This window comes from Lactuca virosa, chromosome 5 (assembly GCF_052849685.1).
Source record: "Lactuca virosa cultivar CGN04683 chromosome 5, Lactuca_virosa_CGN04683_v6, whole genome shotgun sequence".
Taxonomy (NCBI): domain Eukaryota; kingdom Viridiplantae; phylum Streptophyta; class Magnoliopsida; order Asterales; family Asteraceae; genus Lactuca; species Lactuca virosa.
The window spans coordinates 97,167,613-97,183,971 of record NC_136430.1 but is presented as its reverse complement, the minus strand read 5'-3'; the positions used below and the strand labels follow the sequence as shown (position 1 = coordinate 97,183,971).

General features: G+C 33.2%; 1 protein-coding gene across 1 annotated transcript; it reads right to left on the bottom strand.

Annotated features, from left to right (window-relative positions):
- Positions 1-12,696: 12,696 nt before the first annotated feature.
- RRA3 (Nucleotide-diphospho-sugar transferase family protein) lies at positions 12,697-15,574 on the bottom strand. Its single transcript, XM_079051593.1, has 2 exons — positions 15,134-15,574; positions 12,697-14,002 (listed from the first exon to the last, which is right to left on the bottom strand). Exons 1-2 carry the CDS (start codon positions 15,326-15,328, stop codon positions 12,878-12,880), a joined length of 1,320 nt encoding a protein of 439 aa, XP_078907719.1. The 5' UTR covers positions 15,329-15,574; the 3' UTR covers positions 12,697-12,877.
- Between the last annotated feature and the right edge of the window lie 785 nt (positions 15,575-16,359).

The following is a 16,359-nucleotide window of genomic DNA, read 5'->3' as shown; positions in this document are numbered from 1 at the left end:
TCGAATTGTGAGATTTGGCAATTGATCTGAGCATTTGGGACTTAGTAACATAAATTCTGAATTGTTTAGACACACATGTGAGCTATCTAAGGCAAAGGTGTATGAGCTTAAAAAGCTTAGATAAAGGCTTATCAAAGCATTAGGTATTAGAAATATGAACTTAAGGAATTCAATAAGCATTGTTTTCTAGAAGTTCAATTGTTTTCTGAATACATGTCAAAGCTAGTGGGAGCATAAGTGTTATGCTGGTAAGAAAATAATCATCATGTTAGTAGGAGCATGATTATTATGGTAAGTATTGCAAGTTAGCAATATTAATTATAGAAAACAAAGATTCGCTTTGCAAAGTTGCAAGGGTTGAAAAGTTGTTTTGCTATAATTAAGAGAGAAAATATTATACTTCGTTTCAAAATTCTAAAGCTTAGATCGAGAAACGTTAATAAATTTAGTCAAGGATACATAATGCATTCTCAAAATTCGATTATGATTACGGCATCCCTCTTCATAGTTCGAATTGTGGGAACAGGGCACATAAAATATTATGGCAGAAGGCTGATAAAGTATCACGTATTTATGTGAGACATTATGCATCGTGTCCAATACGCTTCGGATATAGGATCGATTGCATATGCTATAATATTTGACCATTCTAATATTTTCCAAATGCCTAGGGCATTAAGAGGGAAAAAGGACTAGAAATGGTTTTGACTAAAATAATTAAACAACTATCAAAGGACGATCTGAGGTTCGCTGAGGATTTGTCGCTTGTGAGTAGTTAGAAGTAGAGTACTGGATGGACTATATTGACATTATTATGAATAGATAAGATTCTATTAAGAATGAGTTGTCATATGGCAAATATGGAAATGTTTCCATTAATGGGAGTTGGATATTAAGAAATATGTCTAGATTAGAAACTTTTATGCAAGAAGGATGAATGTGAGACCTCACGTCTATGAAATTGTCTTGTAACAATTTCTGATAGAATACCTTATAATTTCATTAGTCGGGTCTTGGTGACTTTTGTGCTATGACATTACGAAAGAATCATTGCATAAAATGTTAGAATCTAACATATTCTAAAAGTGGCAAGAATTTGGATTGGGGATTGTGAAATGAGTTTCATTGGAAAAGTTTTTCAATTAATCTATTTCACAAAATATGGACCATAGGAAACCAAAGTGTGCATGCTTGGAGCATGGGACAATTGTGGTTATAATTCGAGTAATAAGTTGATTTTCTGGAACAGTAAGCAATGAATAATGAGTAATCAATATGGTGTTTAAATAAAAGTGTTTTTTATTTACGCTCAAAAGTTTTGGGACCATATAGGATTAATATTATTATTGCGTTTCACTTTACATGTTTTGACTTCCAGAATAACTAGGTTATTCGAACCTCCACAATCGGTCATACGTTGGAAGTAGGTATGAAGGAAGACTGTCATGAATCTGTCTGTAGATTGTCTAAAGTGTTTATACATAGCACAAGTTTGCTGCAGAGTTCATGAGTGCTTTGATAGGATTAAAGTATTGGATTAAACCCACGCTCACTCGAATCACTTCATGGTTTTATCACGAGTGATTGGTGAGACGATAACATTGTATATTCTTGAAACCGAGACGTGTGAGTTGTTATTTGCTGGTCGGTTGCACATTGATGATAAGTAAACGCACCAGTAACTTGGTGTTATAAAACTTATTGTTGTGTGTGATTCGATTAGTAGGTGCAAGCAAGCATTTGAGTCAAAGTTTATCCATTCCTTTTACCCAAGGTGGGATAAAAGCGATGTATGTGGGCCCCTCGATGATTTAGTGATGACAAAGGAAAGTGCTTGGCCGGGCCAGGACTGATTTGATTTGTTCAATTAGTCAGTCGTCATAAATCGGAAATCGGGAAACGACACATAGACTGAGAGAATGATTTCAATCCATGTCTCATGTCTATACGATATCTTCAGAATGGAGGAATATATAATCCCTTATCTAAAGGACATGCGTATCTGATAAGATCAGAGTTGACAGCGACTTTTGGAAGCTACGATTGCTGATCAGGTTCTAAAGTCATACGCAAAATAGTTATTAGACTTATCCAAGTGGGAGACTGTTGGATTAGTGTCTAAGTCCATAACTATTTTGGTATGTACTTGACCCGATTATGAGCATGGTCCTTTTGGGTTGCCTTCACCATAGCAATATGTAGGATGAATTAAGGAGAGAAAGGTTTAATTATGATTTATTAATATATTATAAGAATAATATATTAAAGGAGAAATCATATATTTTAATTAATATTAGTCAAGAATTAATTAAGAATTAATTTTGTGGCTAAAAGATATTAATTAAATTAAGGGGACTGATATTGTAATTATAAGATAGTTACAAAGTTGGGCTTAGGATCCATTAGATGGCAATGGACGAATTCTATATGGAGGACCATAAAGAAATCGTCCAAGGGCTTTCTGGAATGGTCCATTGGACTGCTTAGGGCTTAAGCAGTCAGATTAGGGTTTCCTAGTTGCAAACCCTAATAGCCTACATGTATATATAGGACCCCTATGCCCCAAAAATGTGAACAAGTGTTCCTCTAGGGTTTCCAGCCGTTTTTGGTGCATCCTCTCTCCTCCCTCTTCATCCAAGTTGCTTAGTGGTGTTTGTGACTCCATTAGAGGTGCAGCATTTGAGGCACTAAGCTTTCTAAAGCCAATCAAAGCAAGGATTGATTGTTATTGCTATATAACAATCAAAGGTAATTATAAACCCTTATTTCAGTTCTTATTTGATAGATCTAGGGTTTGTAAGTCTTGGATTCATTTCATGTACAATAGAGAAACCTAGATCCAAGCATTAGGGTTTGTATGAGCACATAGGATTGTTCTTATGCATAAAACCCATTAGTGGTATCAGAGCCTTGATTGGTTTCTGTTGTATGTGATGCAATTGTCGTTTTTCTGCTGAAAATCAATTTTTTTTGCCTCTGCCCGACTCAACTCGGCGAGTCAGTATCTAGACTCGGCGAGTTGGCCCTACTCGGCGAGTTCAGGACTGACTCGGTGAGTCCGGGAGTCTGACAGAGTATATTTCGGGATTTACTTGCTATTTTGCTGTAGGATTGATGCCAAAATCGTTTTTTGATAATAAAATCTGAATTTTATTGTATGTAAATGATTATCCTTACCAAAACAAAAGATAATTTCAAATCTTTTGAATAATAGTTTCTTTATATGATAAATATAGATTATTCAAATCATTTGGTAATTATCTTGTGACTAAAATTGGATTAGGTCAAATATAGATAATCAATTAATTGTTTGATTTATATTATTTGTTATTTGATCCCTAGTAAGTTTGAATAGTTTCAAATTACTCCCTTTAGGTTTTATAGTTTAAATTTGAACTTAAAAGTTTTGTTTTTGAAATTTAAATAGTTAAACCCTAATGTTTTGAAAAGTTTCAAAACTTGCCCTCAAGTTTTGGAATTTAAAATTTTGATTAATAGTTTAATTATGTAATATTTAAATTCTAAAACTCTAGTATTTTGAAAAGTTCAAATTACACCCTCATGGTTTTGTTAAGTTAATTAAAAGTTTAAGAGAAAGTTAATAAAACCACCTAGTATTTTAAAAGTATAAAATACACCCTATACTATATATATGTAACATTAAAAGTCTAATATTATATATATGAGTAAAGATTCAGTCTTACCGTCAGTAGGCCTCATTCACGAAGCTGGTCTATAAGGGGTGTTTAAGGAAATTGCCTATAAAATGGCGATTGAATGGGTATCCACTCTTACCCACCGCACTCTTGACTAGTGGAGGGTCGTTAGTCGAACGGGTACGATAGGACGAAACCTTCCATTATAAGTATAATGAAGTACAAAGTAACTAAATGCTTTTACAAATTCTCAATCTTAGTTACTTTAGGGCAAAATGTGAATTTGTATGCTAATCCATGGAATTACACTTCGTACCCTTGTCAAACGTTAGTGGAGCGTGTGTGGCTAACCGGCACACTAATTTGGGATTGACATTGGTGGCGAAGGGTGGCTCGATGTTTATCATAGATCAATGGAGCGTGTGTGGCTAACCGGCACATTGATTAGGTGATAGTAGCAATTGGGTGCACCACGTGATTCATATGGTTATTCACACCTTGTTTGTGATCCTCGGCATCCCAGTCACAAATAGAAGGGCATAATCGAGATTAAACATGCCATTGAAAAGTTCAATGAATCTCAAAAGATCTAGGAGTTTCAATTCATTTAAAACTTAAATTTCTTTTTCGTTTTTCATGGTGGGATTTGGTAAATCGTCATTTACCTACCTTCAAATATTCTGCAACTAGATTACGGCATCCCTCTTCTAGGTTGTAGAATGTTGTGTTGGATCCTAGCCTTCATGTTTTGGGTGTTACATCAAGGATTCTTATCAACTAACTTGAATTTCTCCCGTTTTGTAGATGCCTAAATCTTACAATGGTCTTCCCAAGTCCCTTGGAACAAGCCTTCCAAATGAAGATGACGTTCCACGATACGATCAAGGAAATGAGATTCATGCTTCACTTCCTCCACCTCCTCCAATTATTCTCCCTAACCTACAAGTTCAAAGGCTTGAAAAGTTCAAGCTCACTCAAGCCCTATTGGCAAGTAAACACGAAGATGGGAAACCTGTGTGTGCACACATCTTAGAGATGAAGTCACACATTGATAGGTTAAGGATGATGGGTGTCGATATCTCAGAAATTTTGGCTGTTGAGTGGGTTCTTCAGTTACTTCCTGAATCATATAGTGAGTTCGTTAGAGAGTACTATATGATGGACCATGACGTGACCCTCATTGATTTGACCTATTTGCTTATAGCTTCTGAATCAGAAATGATTTGGCGTGCTGATCGAGCAAATTTGTCTGGCAAATCAAACTCCAAAACTTCAATGGACATTGAAAATGGTGACATTGGAAATCCAGAAAAGGTAAATTCTGAGATAATTCCTTGTGTCATTCCAAAGAGTCCATCTGCTTCTACTGCCAAGAGAAGGGGCATTGGAGACGAAGCTGCCCTGTTTACCTGAGAGATTTAAGAGATGGGAGAGTCAAGACGTATGGCTCTACTTCAGGTAAAATCCAATAACTAACTCTATAAGTTCCTATTCTTTGATTTTCAATACATGATGTGATAAGATTACATTTTGATATTTTGAAGGATCGAAGAAAAGAGAGGAAGCTTAAGGGAAGAAGTAAGCTGAATCTGATCGTGAAGAAATGGATTTCGATCGCATTGCTTGAAGATCGGATTTTTGAGCTACTACTTTAGAGTTAGAATAGATTGCTTAGAAATTGAAATAGCATAGTTTTCATTTGAATTGCATTGTAAGGACAAGTTTTTCCGCAATAAAATGAATTTTGATTTCGTCCTATTTATTTATCCTTGCAATGGCATATGTGAAAATGGATGTTTATGTATTTCTAATTTTAGCAATGTTGAATTGGATGTGATTCTTGATTGTGTTATTTGTGAAATGTCGAGGATTTGCCAAATAAAGGAAGATTCTCATCGCCCAAGTTTCAATTGGACAGAAACTTAGAATCATACAACTTGGTTGCGTGATGAATGAGCAACTTCATATTTTGGAAATTAGACTAATTCTTTGGCAAAGTGTCAAGAGAAGGACCAGGAGATCGAGTACACTAGGTTGTGTGTTGATCAAGTCCACCATAAGAGTGATAAAGATATTCGTCATGATTTACTAAAGTTTAGTAAATATGATTATACTTATAAGATTAAGTATAATTCTGAGTTGATTGAAAGAGTTTCAATCAATAGCAGAACGAATAAGAAGAATCAAGTAGGCAGAAAGATAAAAGTTTCTCTATTCTAAGAAGAAGGGAGAGTACCTTTTATTATGTTTTATGATAAGTCTTAATGATTAAGAATCATATCTCAATTGATCCTCTAAGTGAGTCTTAGTGCAATTGCATGTCTAAGAAGAGGAATCGAGAATTGTAGAAATGGTTAAATCAAGAAGTCAATCATACTTCGTTCCAATATCAAGTCTTAGAGTCAAGATTCTGACATGAGTGACAAGTCTTAAGTAGGTTTATAACACTCGATAAATGTGGAATTTGGAAAAGTTTTCTTATTCTTGCACATTTGAAATTGGTAAGTTGTGATAAGACAAAGACCAACCAGGACCAATTGTGTGAAGTGTTAAACTTGACAAAAGGCTACACTAACTCTTGAATATTTGTTTGTCAAGAAATGTTTCTTGACAAGAGAATCTTATATGTCAAGGAGTCAGTGGGAGTCTTAATGGTCTTGAAAAGTTTCAAGAACAAATCAAGAGTAAACCTAGTTGATCATCACTAGCACACGACTTGAGGTTTAAAGCCTATCGTGGATGACATACTCTTTTTCTGTGCCATTCCAGTTGAGTTAATTATGCGTGTGAGTTCTATGAGTTCTCATTTGAATGCATAAAGACAAAGCACCTTGATCAATGGAAAGTACATTGATATGAAAGGGTGAGTTGCTTGGAAGACATGGTGGGCATTCATGTTACCATGAGGAAAGAAATCAAGATTGAACAAGTTCAGTCCATGTGGTTTTGGATTTGTCGCAAACTTTCGTTTTGACAAATTCACATGGATAGGAACACATACATCATAAAATATAAGTGTCATAAGGTTTTCCTCCTTCATGAAAATGATTGTGAGGAAATGCTTTCACTAAGAGAGATTTTAAGAAGATAGCAATTGTGAAAATTGTATTCTCAAATTCGATTATGATTACGGCATCCCTTTTCATAGTTCGAATTGTGAGATTTGGCAATTGATCTGAACATTTGGGACTTAGTAACATAAATTCTGAATTGTTTAGACACACATGTGAGCTATCTAAGGCAAAGGTGTATGAGCTTAAAAAGCTTAGATAAAGGCTTATCAAAGCATTAGGTATTAGAAATATGAACTTAAGGAATTCAATAAGCATTGTTTTCTAGAAGTTCAATTGTTTTCTGAATACATGTCAAAGCTAGTGGGAGCATAAGTGTTATGCTGGTAAGAAAATAATCATCATGTTAGTGGGAGCATGATTATTATGGTAAGTATTGCAAGTTAGAAATATTAATTATAGAAAACAAAGATTCGCTTTGCAAAGTTGCAAGGGTTGAAAAGTTGTTTTGCTATAATTAAGAGAGAAAATATTATACTTCGTTTCAAAATTCTAAAGCTTAGATCGAGAAACGTTAATAAATTTAGTCAATGATACATAATGCATTCTCAAAATTCGATTATGATTACGGCATCCCTCTTCATAGTTCGAATTGTGGGAACAGGGCACATAAAATATTATGGCAGAAGGCTGATAAAGTATCACGTATTTATGTGAGACATTATGCATCGTGTCCAATACGCTTCGGATATAGGATCGATTGCATATGCTATAATATTTGACCATTCTAATATTTTCCAAATGCCTAGGGCATTAAGAGGGAAAAAGGACTAGAAATGGTTTTGACTAAAATAATTAAACAACTATCAAAGGACGATCTGAGGTTCGCTGAGGATTTGTCGCTTGTGAGTAGTTAGAAGTAGAGTACTGGATGGACTATATTGACATTATTATGAATAGATAAGATTCTATTAAGAATGAGTTGTCATATGGCAAATATGGAAATGTTTCCATTAATGGGAGTTGGATATTAAGAAATATGTCTAGATTAGAAACTTTTATGCAAGAAGGATGAATGTGAGACCTCACGTCTATGAAATTGTCTTGTAACAATTTCTGATAGAATACCTTATAATTTCATTAGCCGGGTCTTGGTGACTTTTGTGCTATGACATTACGAAAGAATCATTGCATAAAATGTTAGAATCTAACATATTCTAAAAGTGGCAAGAATTTGGATTGGGGATTGTGAAATGAGTTTCATTGGAAAAGTTTTTCAATTAATCTATTTCACAAAATATGGACCATAGGAAACCAAAGTGTGCATGCTTGGAGCATGGGACAATTGTGGTTATAATTCGAGTAATAAGTTGATTTTCTGGAACAGTAAGCAATGAATAATGAGTAATCAATATGGTGTTTAAATAAAAGTGTTTTTTATTTACGCTCAAAAGTTTTGGGACCATATAGGATTAATATTATTATTGCGTTTCACTTTGCATGTTATGACTTCCAGAATAACTAGGTTATTCGAACCTCCACAATCGGTCATACGTTGGAAGTAGGTATGAAGGAAGACTGTCATGAATCTGTCTGTAGATTGTCTAAAGTGTTTAGACATAACACAAGTTTGCTGCAGAGTTCATGAGTGCTTTGATAGGATTAAAGTATTGGATTAAACCCACGCTCACTCGAATCACTTCATGGTTTTATCACGAATGATTGGTGAGACGATAACATTGTATATTCTTGAAACCGAGACGTGTGAGTTGTTATTTGCTGGTCGGTTGCACATTGATGATAAGTAAACGCACCAGTAACTTGGTGTTATAAAACTTATTGTTGTGTGTGATTCGATTAGTAGGTGCAAGCAAGCATTTGAGTCAAAGTTTATCCATTCCTTTTACCCAAGGTGGGATAAAAGCGATGTCTGTGGGCCCCTCGATGATTTAGTGATGACAAAGGAAAGTGCTTGGCCGGGCCAGGACTGATTTGATTTGTTCAATTAGTCAGTCGTCATAAATCGGAAATCGGGAAACGACACATAGACTGAGAGAATGATTTCAATCCATGTCTCATGTCTATACGATATCTTGAGAATGGAGGAATATATAATCCCTAATCTAAAGGACATGCGTATCTGATAAGATCAGAGTTGACAACGACTTTTGGAAGCTACGATTGCTGATCAGGTTCTGAAGTCATACGCAAAATAGTTATTAGACTTATCCAAGTGGGAGACTGTTGGATTAGTGTCTAAGTCCATAACTATTTTGGTATGTACTTGACCCGATTATGAGCATGGTCCTTTTGGGTTGCCTTCACCATAGCAATATGTAGGATGAATTAAGGAGAGAAAGGTTTAATTATGATTTATTAATATATTATAAGAATAATATATTAAAGGAGAAATCATATATTTTAATTAATATTAGTCAAGAATTAATTAAGAATTAATTTTGTGGCTAAAAGATATTAATTAAATTAAGGGGACTGATATTGTAATTATAAGATAGTTACAAAGTTGGGCTTAGGATCCATTAGATGGCAATGGACGAATTCTATATGGAGGACCATAAAGAAATCGTCCAAGGGCTTTCTGGAATGGTCCATTGGACTGCTTAGGGCTTAAGCAGTCAGATTAGGGTTTCCTAGTTGCAAACCCTAATAGCCTACATGTATATATAGGACCCCTATGCCCCAAAAACGTGAACAAGTGTTCCTCTAGGGTTTCCAGCCGTTTTTGGTGCATCCTCTCTCCTCCCTCTTCATCCAAGTTGCTTAGTGGTGTTTGTGACTCCATTAGAGGTGCAGCATTTGAGGCACTAAGCTTTCTGAAGTCAATCAAAGCAAGGATTGATTGTTATTGCTATATAACAATCAAAGGTAATTACTAAACCCTTATTTCAGTTCTTATTTGATAGATCTAGGGTTTGTAAGTCTTGGATTCATTGCATGTACAATAGAGAAACCTATATCCAAGCATTAGGGTTTGTATGAGCACATAGGATTGTTCTTATGCATAAAACCCATCAATTTTGACGTTTAATAATAGCATATTTGAAATTCTACCTTTATAAATTTACTACAAAACCAAATTACAACTTATTATTTTATTTTAATATGTATCTTTAACTATTTATAAATTTACTAAATTATTAATTTTAATTGTTAAAAATTTTCATTGGATATAATATTTTAATATGTACTCCTTGTCAAAAGTTTTGTCAATAAAATATTAACTATAATTTATTTTTCTTAATAATTGTTTATATATTATAATTTCTAACTAAATAATTTTTGAGTTTCTTTTATAGATTTGGCTAATATATATATATATATATATATATATATATATATATATATATATATATATATATATATATATTTCAAAATATATTGCCTTATGCATATATGCTTAGCGATTGAAAGTATCAGACGGATGTGTTTCTTAGGGTATATATACACAATTAATCTATTAAACTCATTTATAATTATTCTATTTTTATAAAACTGTATTAAATATTTTCAATGATGAATTAGACTATATAAAATCTAATAAAAACATATTTATAAATCTAATTTAATTATGAAATATTTAATATTGGAAAGAAGTTCTTTTTTCCTATTGAAAAGTTTAATAATCACCAAAATTTATATCCAACATAACATTTTACTATGGTAGAATTCTATATATTAATGTTTATACAAGATGTTCAATGTTCAAACCAACCACGACTTGTCTAAAATATTCTTATTGTTCCGTGATTAAGCTCTCATATATGCTTTTAGGCGGCAACTAATGTGGTATGGTTTATCAATTTCAATCTATTAAATGTCAACATGCATGTTATCTCACTCAACAATCTCACCGAACTACGCATTGTAGATGATTTTACTACATTTAGTATTATCGTTTAAAAAACCGTTTAATTGTAATGTAATCTTCTCGTTACCCAACATCGTATAATTAAAGGCAAATTAAATGGAGATTGTGTTTCTTGTTTTTTGCATTAAGATTATTTTGTCTATTAATTAAGACAATTAAAAACGAATAATGTTAAGGAGATGAATTATCAAAAGGAATATCAACGCGTCGGAGATTGGAAATACATTGAAAAGTTGTGTTGTGGGAAGCATGTCTTAAGCTTGCTTTCCTAAGCTAGGACAAGTAATAGTTATGTGTTTATATATACGAAAGGTTGATAAACAAGGCAAAAGGTTCACAATCATACGCTTCAGGACACATGATATAGGAAAACTTGAAGGATGATTAAACTTAGTCGTTATAGGGAACATGTGGCTGACTGCAAATTTAGCCAGGTTCGAATGTTGAAGGAAAACTTGTCTTATGCTGAAATAATCAAAGGGTAGAAGGAGAAAACATAGAGAAAGTAGTAGGTACAGAGACGGAGCGTAGTGAAATGTATATATGATAATCATATATAACTAATATTGCCTATTATATACATATATCTTGTGCAATACCAAGTACATTTATATTGAATGTTGATGCAAATTAAGATAAAAGGTGCTTATAATGTTTAAAATTGTTGATTTGCATAATTAGATCGTTGCCGGTGAAAAAGAGTTAAACTGGAGCCGATTGATGGATTGCAAGAAAGGATTTCTTGAAGATAAATCAAGTGCTAAATAAATTTCCGCACCGCAGTTCACCATAAGTACTCAACGCTTTAAGGTGTAGTTACTTGAGGAATATGTGAGAACAGAAATAAAAAAAATGAAATTTCATTAATATTGACTTAGGGGGTGTTTGGGATTGCTTTTAAACATCAAAAGTCCTTTTTGTAGAAGGCCTTTTTGTAAAAGGACTTTTTGTAAAATAAGCTCTTTAAAAAGTGTTTGGATTAGCAAAAGGACTTTTAACTTAATTTTTACATGTAAAATCATAAAAAGTCACAAAAAGTCAGATTTTTGTGACTTTTTAAAACCCCTCATTTTACTCTCTTCAAAAAGTCATTTTAAAAAGAACTTTTCTATTACCCAAACATCTTTTTGACTTTTTGAAAAAGTTAAAAGTCAAAAGTCATTCTAAAAGCTATCCCAAACACCTCTTGATATAAAAATATTCTTGTTGTTTCCGGTTGTCTTCTTAAAAAAAGGATTTTATTGTGTATTTACGATCCAAACTTGTTTCATATAATTTTGAAGACTAGTTAAAAAATTAGATGCTAACTGATAAAAAAAAATAACGTTTGGTAACACTAACTAATAAGGCAATTGAAATATATAAAATTACATAAAAAAGAATATAGAAGATTGAGTTATTTTATAATTAATAAAAGTTATTAAAAAACTCTCTCGATAGCTCATTGAAAAAGTAGTTTGAATAGATTAAAAAAAAATAGTTTTTAAGCAACTTTTTTTAAGCAACTTTTTGATTTGCCAAACACAACAATCTAAAAAAATCCAAAAAATAAATTAGCTTATAAAAAAGATATAGCATGTCAAACATAACTTTAAAGAGTTCCCAGCTGTTTATTAAATATTTAGAATAAAAGAAATACAAATTCTTGGTTTACTTGTTTGTATTTACATAAATTTTTTCTAAATTCTTGGTTTATATCCAAGGTCAAGTAATGTTAGGCTAGCTTATCTTCAAATTTCATACTAGTCTAGTTTTTGTTTTATTTAAATTTGTTGAAGGATATTGTATTATATAAAAAAAAAATCTAAAATAGTATTAATTATATTCTCAACATAGCACAATCATGGAATGAATCCAAAACACTCCCCAACTGAAATTCCAACAATTATACAAATGAATGGAATTGAATTCAACTCCCAACAACACCATAGCCCATTTGTACCTATGTCATGCATTGGTCTGTAAATTGGTCTGTAAATGAGGCAAATATCAATGGAACAAAAAATTGCAATCTTTTGTCCATTCAAAAAGGTGAAAAAACCATATATATGCAAAGGATGTAAATACCATTAATAACCCTACAACACTTATCCAGTCTCATACAGCCCCACGTAACAAACACAACCTCAAGAAAAACGGATAAAAAACAAAAACGATCATTACTCCAAACAAGAAAAAGAAACATCATTACTTACTAAGGTTAACAAGTATTAAGTATTGAAAAGATTCATCATAGTTCATCATAATACACATACATATTCTTTCAAAATCATTATAAAATTTACCTAATATGGTAAAGTCAAACCATCCTCTTTTCCCATTTACCAATCAGACCCATCAGGAAAGGGCTCAAGTGCATCTTGTTTCCCATTAAAATAAAACTCAAAAACCGCTTTCATCCTCGGTAATTTATCCGGATGATAATTCACATGAACAATAACCGGTTTCAACTTCTTCAAATTCTCATCTTTCCTCACTTCCTTAAACATCACCTTACTATTCATAAACATATACCTATCCATAGTCCTCTTCGAAGCATAAAGACCAATATACCCTGGATGCGAAGGAAAAAACAATTCCTCATTAAAAACTGCTTGATCCCACGCAGGTGGTGGTTTAGAGAGCCTCTCAGCCACACGATCCAACAATTCAATGGCTGGGATCGTTGGCCTCAAATAAAAAAACCCCGAATTATAAACCCAAATTCTCATTGTATGCGCGTATCTAGCCCACCCCATTGAAGGCTCATCAAACACATCGTTATACCCATAAGCTGTAAAGTTATCATGCCCATCTGACATGGACTCCACGTCAGCATCCCGGTAGATGAAATTGAAAGGGTTTTGTATGTAAACGATGTCCACGTCAGATAAAAGAACGCTGTACCCGAGTTGTAGGAATTCCCGTAAGATTCTGAATTTTAGACCGGAAACGGCGTGATTCCCACCGGATTTAGCAACGGAATCGATTCCTTCGTCTGGGTCACGTTTGTAGAACGCGACGTCGTTTTCTTTGCAAAAGTCGACGATTCCGTCGTCGAGAGCGACAACGAGGTAATTGGGGATTCCGGCTTTCTTGATGCTGGAAACGGAGACTTCTAACATGGATTTGACGTTGGAATTGGCTAATGCGACTATGACTTCTTTTTCGGTTGTGAGTTTTTCAAGGATTTTGGCGAGTCTAGGGTTTATGGTGGCGTCCGGGAGGATTGTAGGGTTTATTGTTGTGCCTTTTACTGTTCCAAATGGACCGGGTTTTTGTGGGTTGGATACGGTTGCAATTTGTTGATCGGAATCGGATTGACCGTTTTTTTGTTCAGATGCTTGTAATTTCACGGTTAAGTCCCTGACTTGTTTCTTTAATTCATCGTTTTTGTTGGATAGATCTGTTATTTCTGATTTTAGTTTGTTGATTTCTTCTGTTGATTCACATGAAGTTGATTCGATCTGAAAAAGGAAGAGGAAGAGGGTTTGTATATTAGGTTATGTAATTGGATTATAAAGTATAAACAGCTTATGCTTTTTTTGTAATAATTGAATAGGGGATGAATGAAAATTGAAAAACAATGTCAGATTTCTTTGTTGTTCAAATTAACAAGTAACATTAAGTAAGAAGCAAGTTTTTAGTTTTATTGTTGAACAGGGGATAATTTGAAAACAATGTCAATTTCTTCTTGTGGTTTTATACTCATACAAAGTATACAGATTTCATATTAAAGAACAAAACTGACTAACAAGCAAAACAATTATCATGCAACTAATCTGTAACATATTAAAAGTAAGTCTAAAAATATGGAGTTTGTTTACACTAGTAATGTTAATGATGTGTAATCACTTTAAAATGTAAAGGAACTTATTTAGGATGCTTAATTTCATGTTTAACTAAAAAAGGCCAAAAACAACCATTGAAGGCTTCATTACATTAAGTAAGTCTAAAAATGTGGATTTTGTTTACACTAGTAATGATAATGATCTGTAATCGCTTTAAAATATAAAGGAACTTATTTAGGATGCTTAATTTCATGTTTAACTAAAATAAGGCCAAAAACAACCATTGAAGGCTTCATTACATGTTCTCTTCCCCAATTCACCAACCCTAGTTGCCCTATATGGTAATGGAAAACATATACAATTACACCCTAACAAGAAAGCTAAATTTTGATTCTTGATGTCAGACAGAAGACCTTTCGTCTTAAACACAAATGAATAATGTTATTTATGAAAACGAATTTCCATTTGTAGTATTTGTAGTTAGACATTTCTAAGATCCAGATTAGTTTTACACTGAATAGGAACATGTTGCATTTCAAGTCAATGTGTATCTATTTTATATACAGGAAGGGAGTACACGAAGCTCTTGATTAAATAGATTCAATCCATTCACGGAATTCAAGAGAAACGCTTGATCCGATAAAAAGTCAAAGACTGGTTTTGCACAAAAAAAAAAGTCAACCAATTCTTCAAGTCAAGAAATTGTATTCCTAAGCAACCCATTCAAGCAAGCAAAATAAATACTGAAGATGGAGTAATTTCGTTTAACAATAGAACAGGAGTGACTATGAGTTCAGGAAATTGAACCTTTGGATTCGATTTGGAAAGACGGCGACTCCGAAAATGAGAAGTGGGATTAGATATATCGGAGAAGAGACCATGAGGGTATAATACTGCAAAGATGCATCCCAGTAGAACTCCGATAACAATCGCAACGGCGATTCTAGATCCACGAATCGATTGCGACGCGTTCGTTCCTCTACGACCCACAGGACCCGCCATTGTTCACAGCTTCGGATCTGTGGAGACTTTTGCCTCTCCAAATACAACGTACGACGGCGAAGCTTCGCCAAATGCTTCTAATGACAAAAGGATTATGGGGGAAATGCGAGCGAAACCCTAACAATGGTTTTGACGATTGTTCATCATGGGTTGTGTGCTAGAAATGTTGTACAGAAGGGGAAAGGGATTCGCTGTAGAGTAGATACAAGTTGAATGCCAGACGTGGTTGACTGTTCGTGCTTGGTAAGTTCTGAATCACGATTTAGAATTGTTTTTTTTTTAATCTTTATTTTTATTAATCCAATATTATATCCTTTGTAGTAAATCTTAGTTTAAAATATAATTTTATTTTATATCTATTAAAATTATTATCTTGATTAATTTCAATAAATTAAAATTAAAAATGACTAGCTATTTAATTTCTAGTAAGCAATTCGGCACTTGTTATAGTTTAAAAGATGTAAACTATAAAAAAAATATTATTAATATCGCACCAATGGTAATTCAAGCACGGTAAACTTGTAAATAAATAAACTTTGTTGTAAACATTTTATATTAAAAAATAATAAAAATTACTAATTTCAAGAAATATATAATGCGTTTAAGATTATTTACAGTAAAAACTAAGCATATTTAATACTATTTATTGTTCCCAAAAAATGCATTATACGTAATTTCTATTTTTGTTTGAAGAGTTTGGAGTTTGGTTTTAAGATAATCTATTAACGAAACAAAAAAAATAAAGCGTGTTCAATATATTTGTGATTTTTCAAGATATGTTAAGTACAAATTACAAAGTTATCGAGATAATTTTTTTAATTATGTGTAATATGGAACAAAAATACATAATTCTTTATACAAAACGTTAATAAACAATGTTTTAAAAATCAGTTTGAACCGGCCGGTCAAACCGGTTGTACCGGTATTCGGGGGTGAGAACGGTTCAACTATCACTGGTTTTACGTCGATTTCTGGACGATATTGAACCGGCCGGTTGAACCGGACAAAATAAACCGCTTGAACCGGTTAAA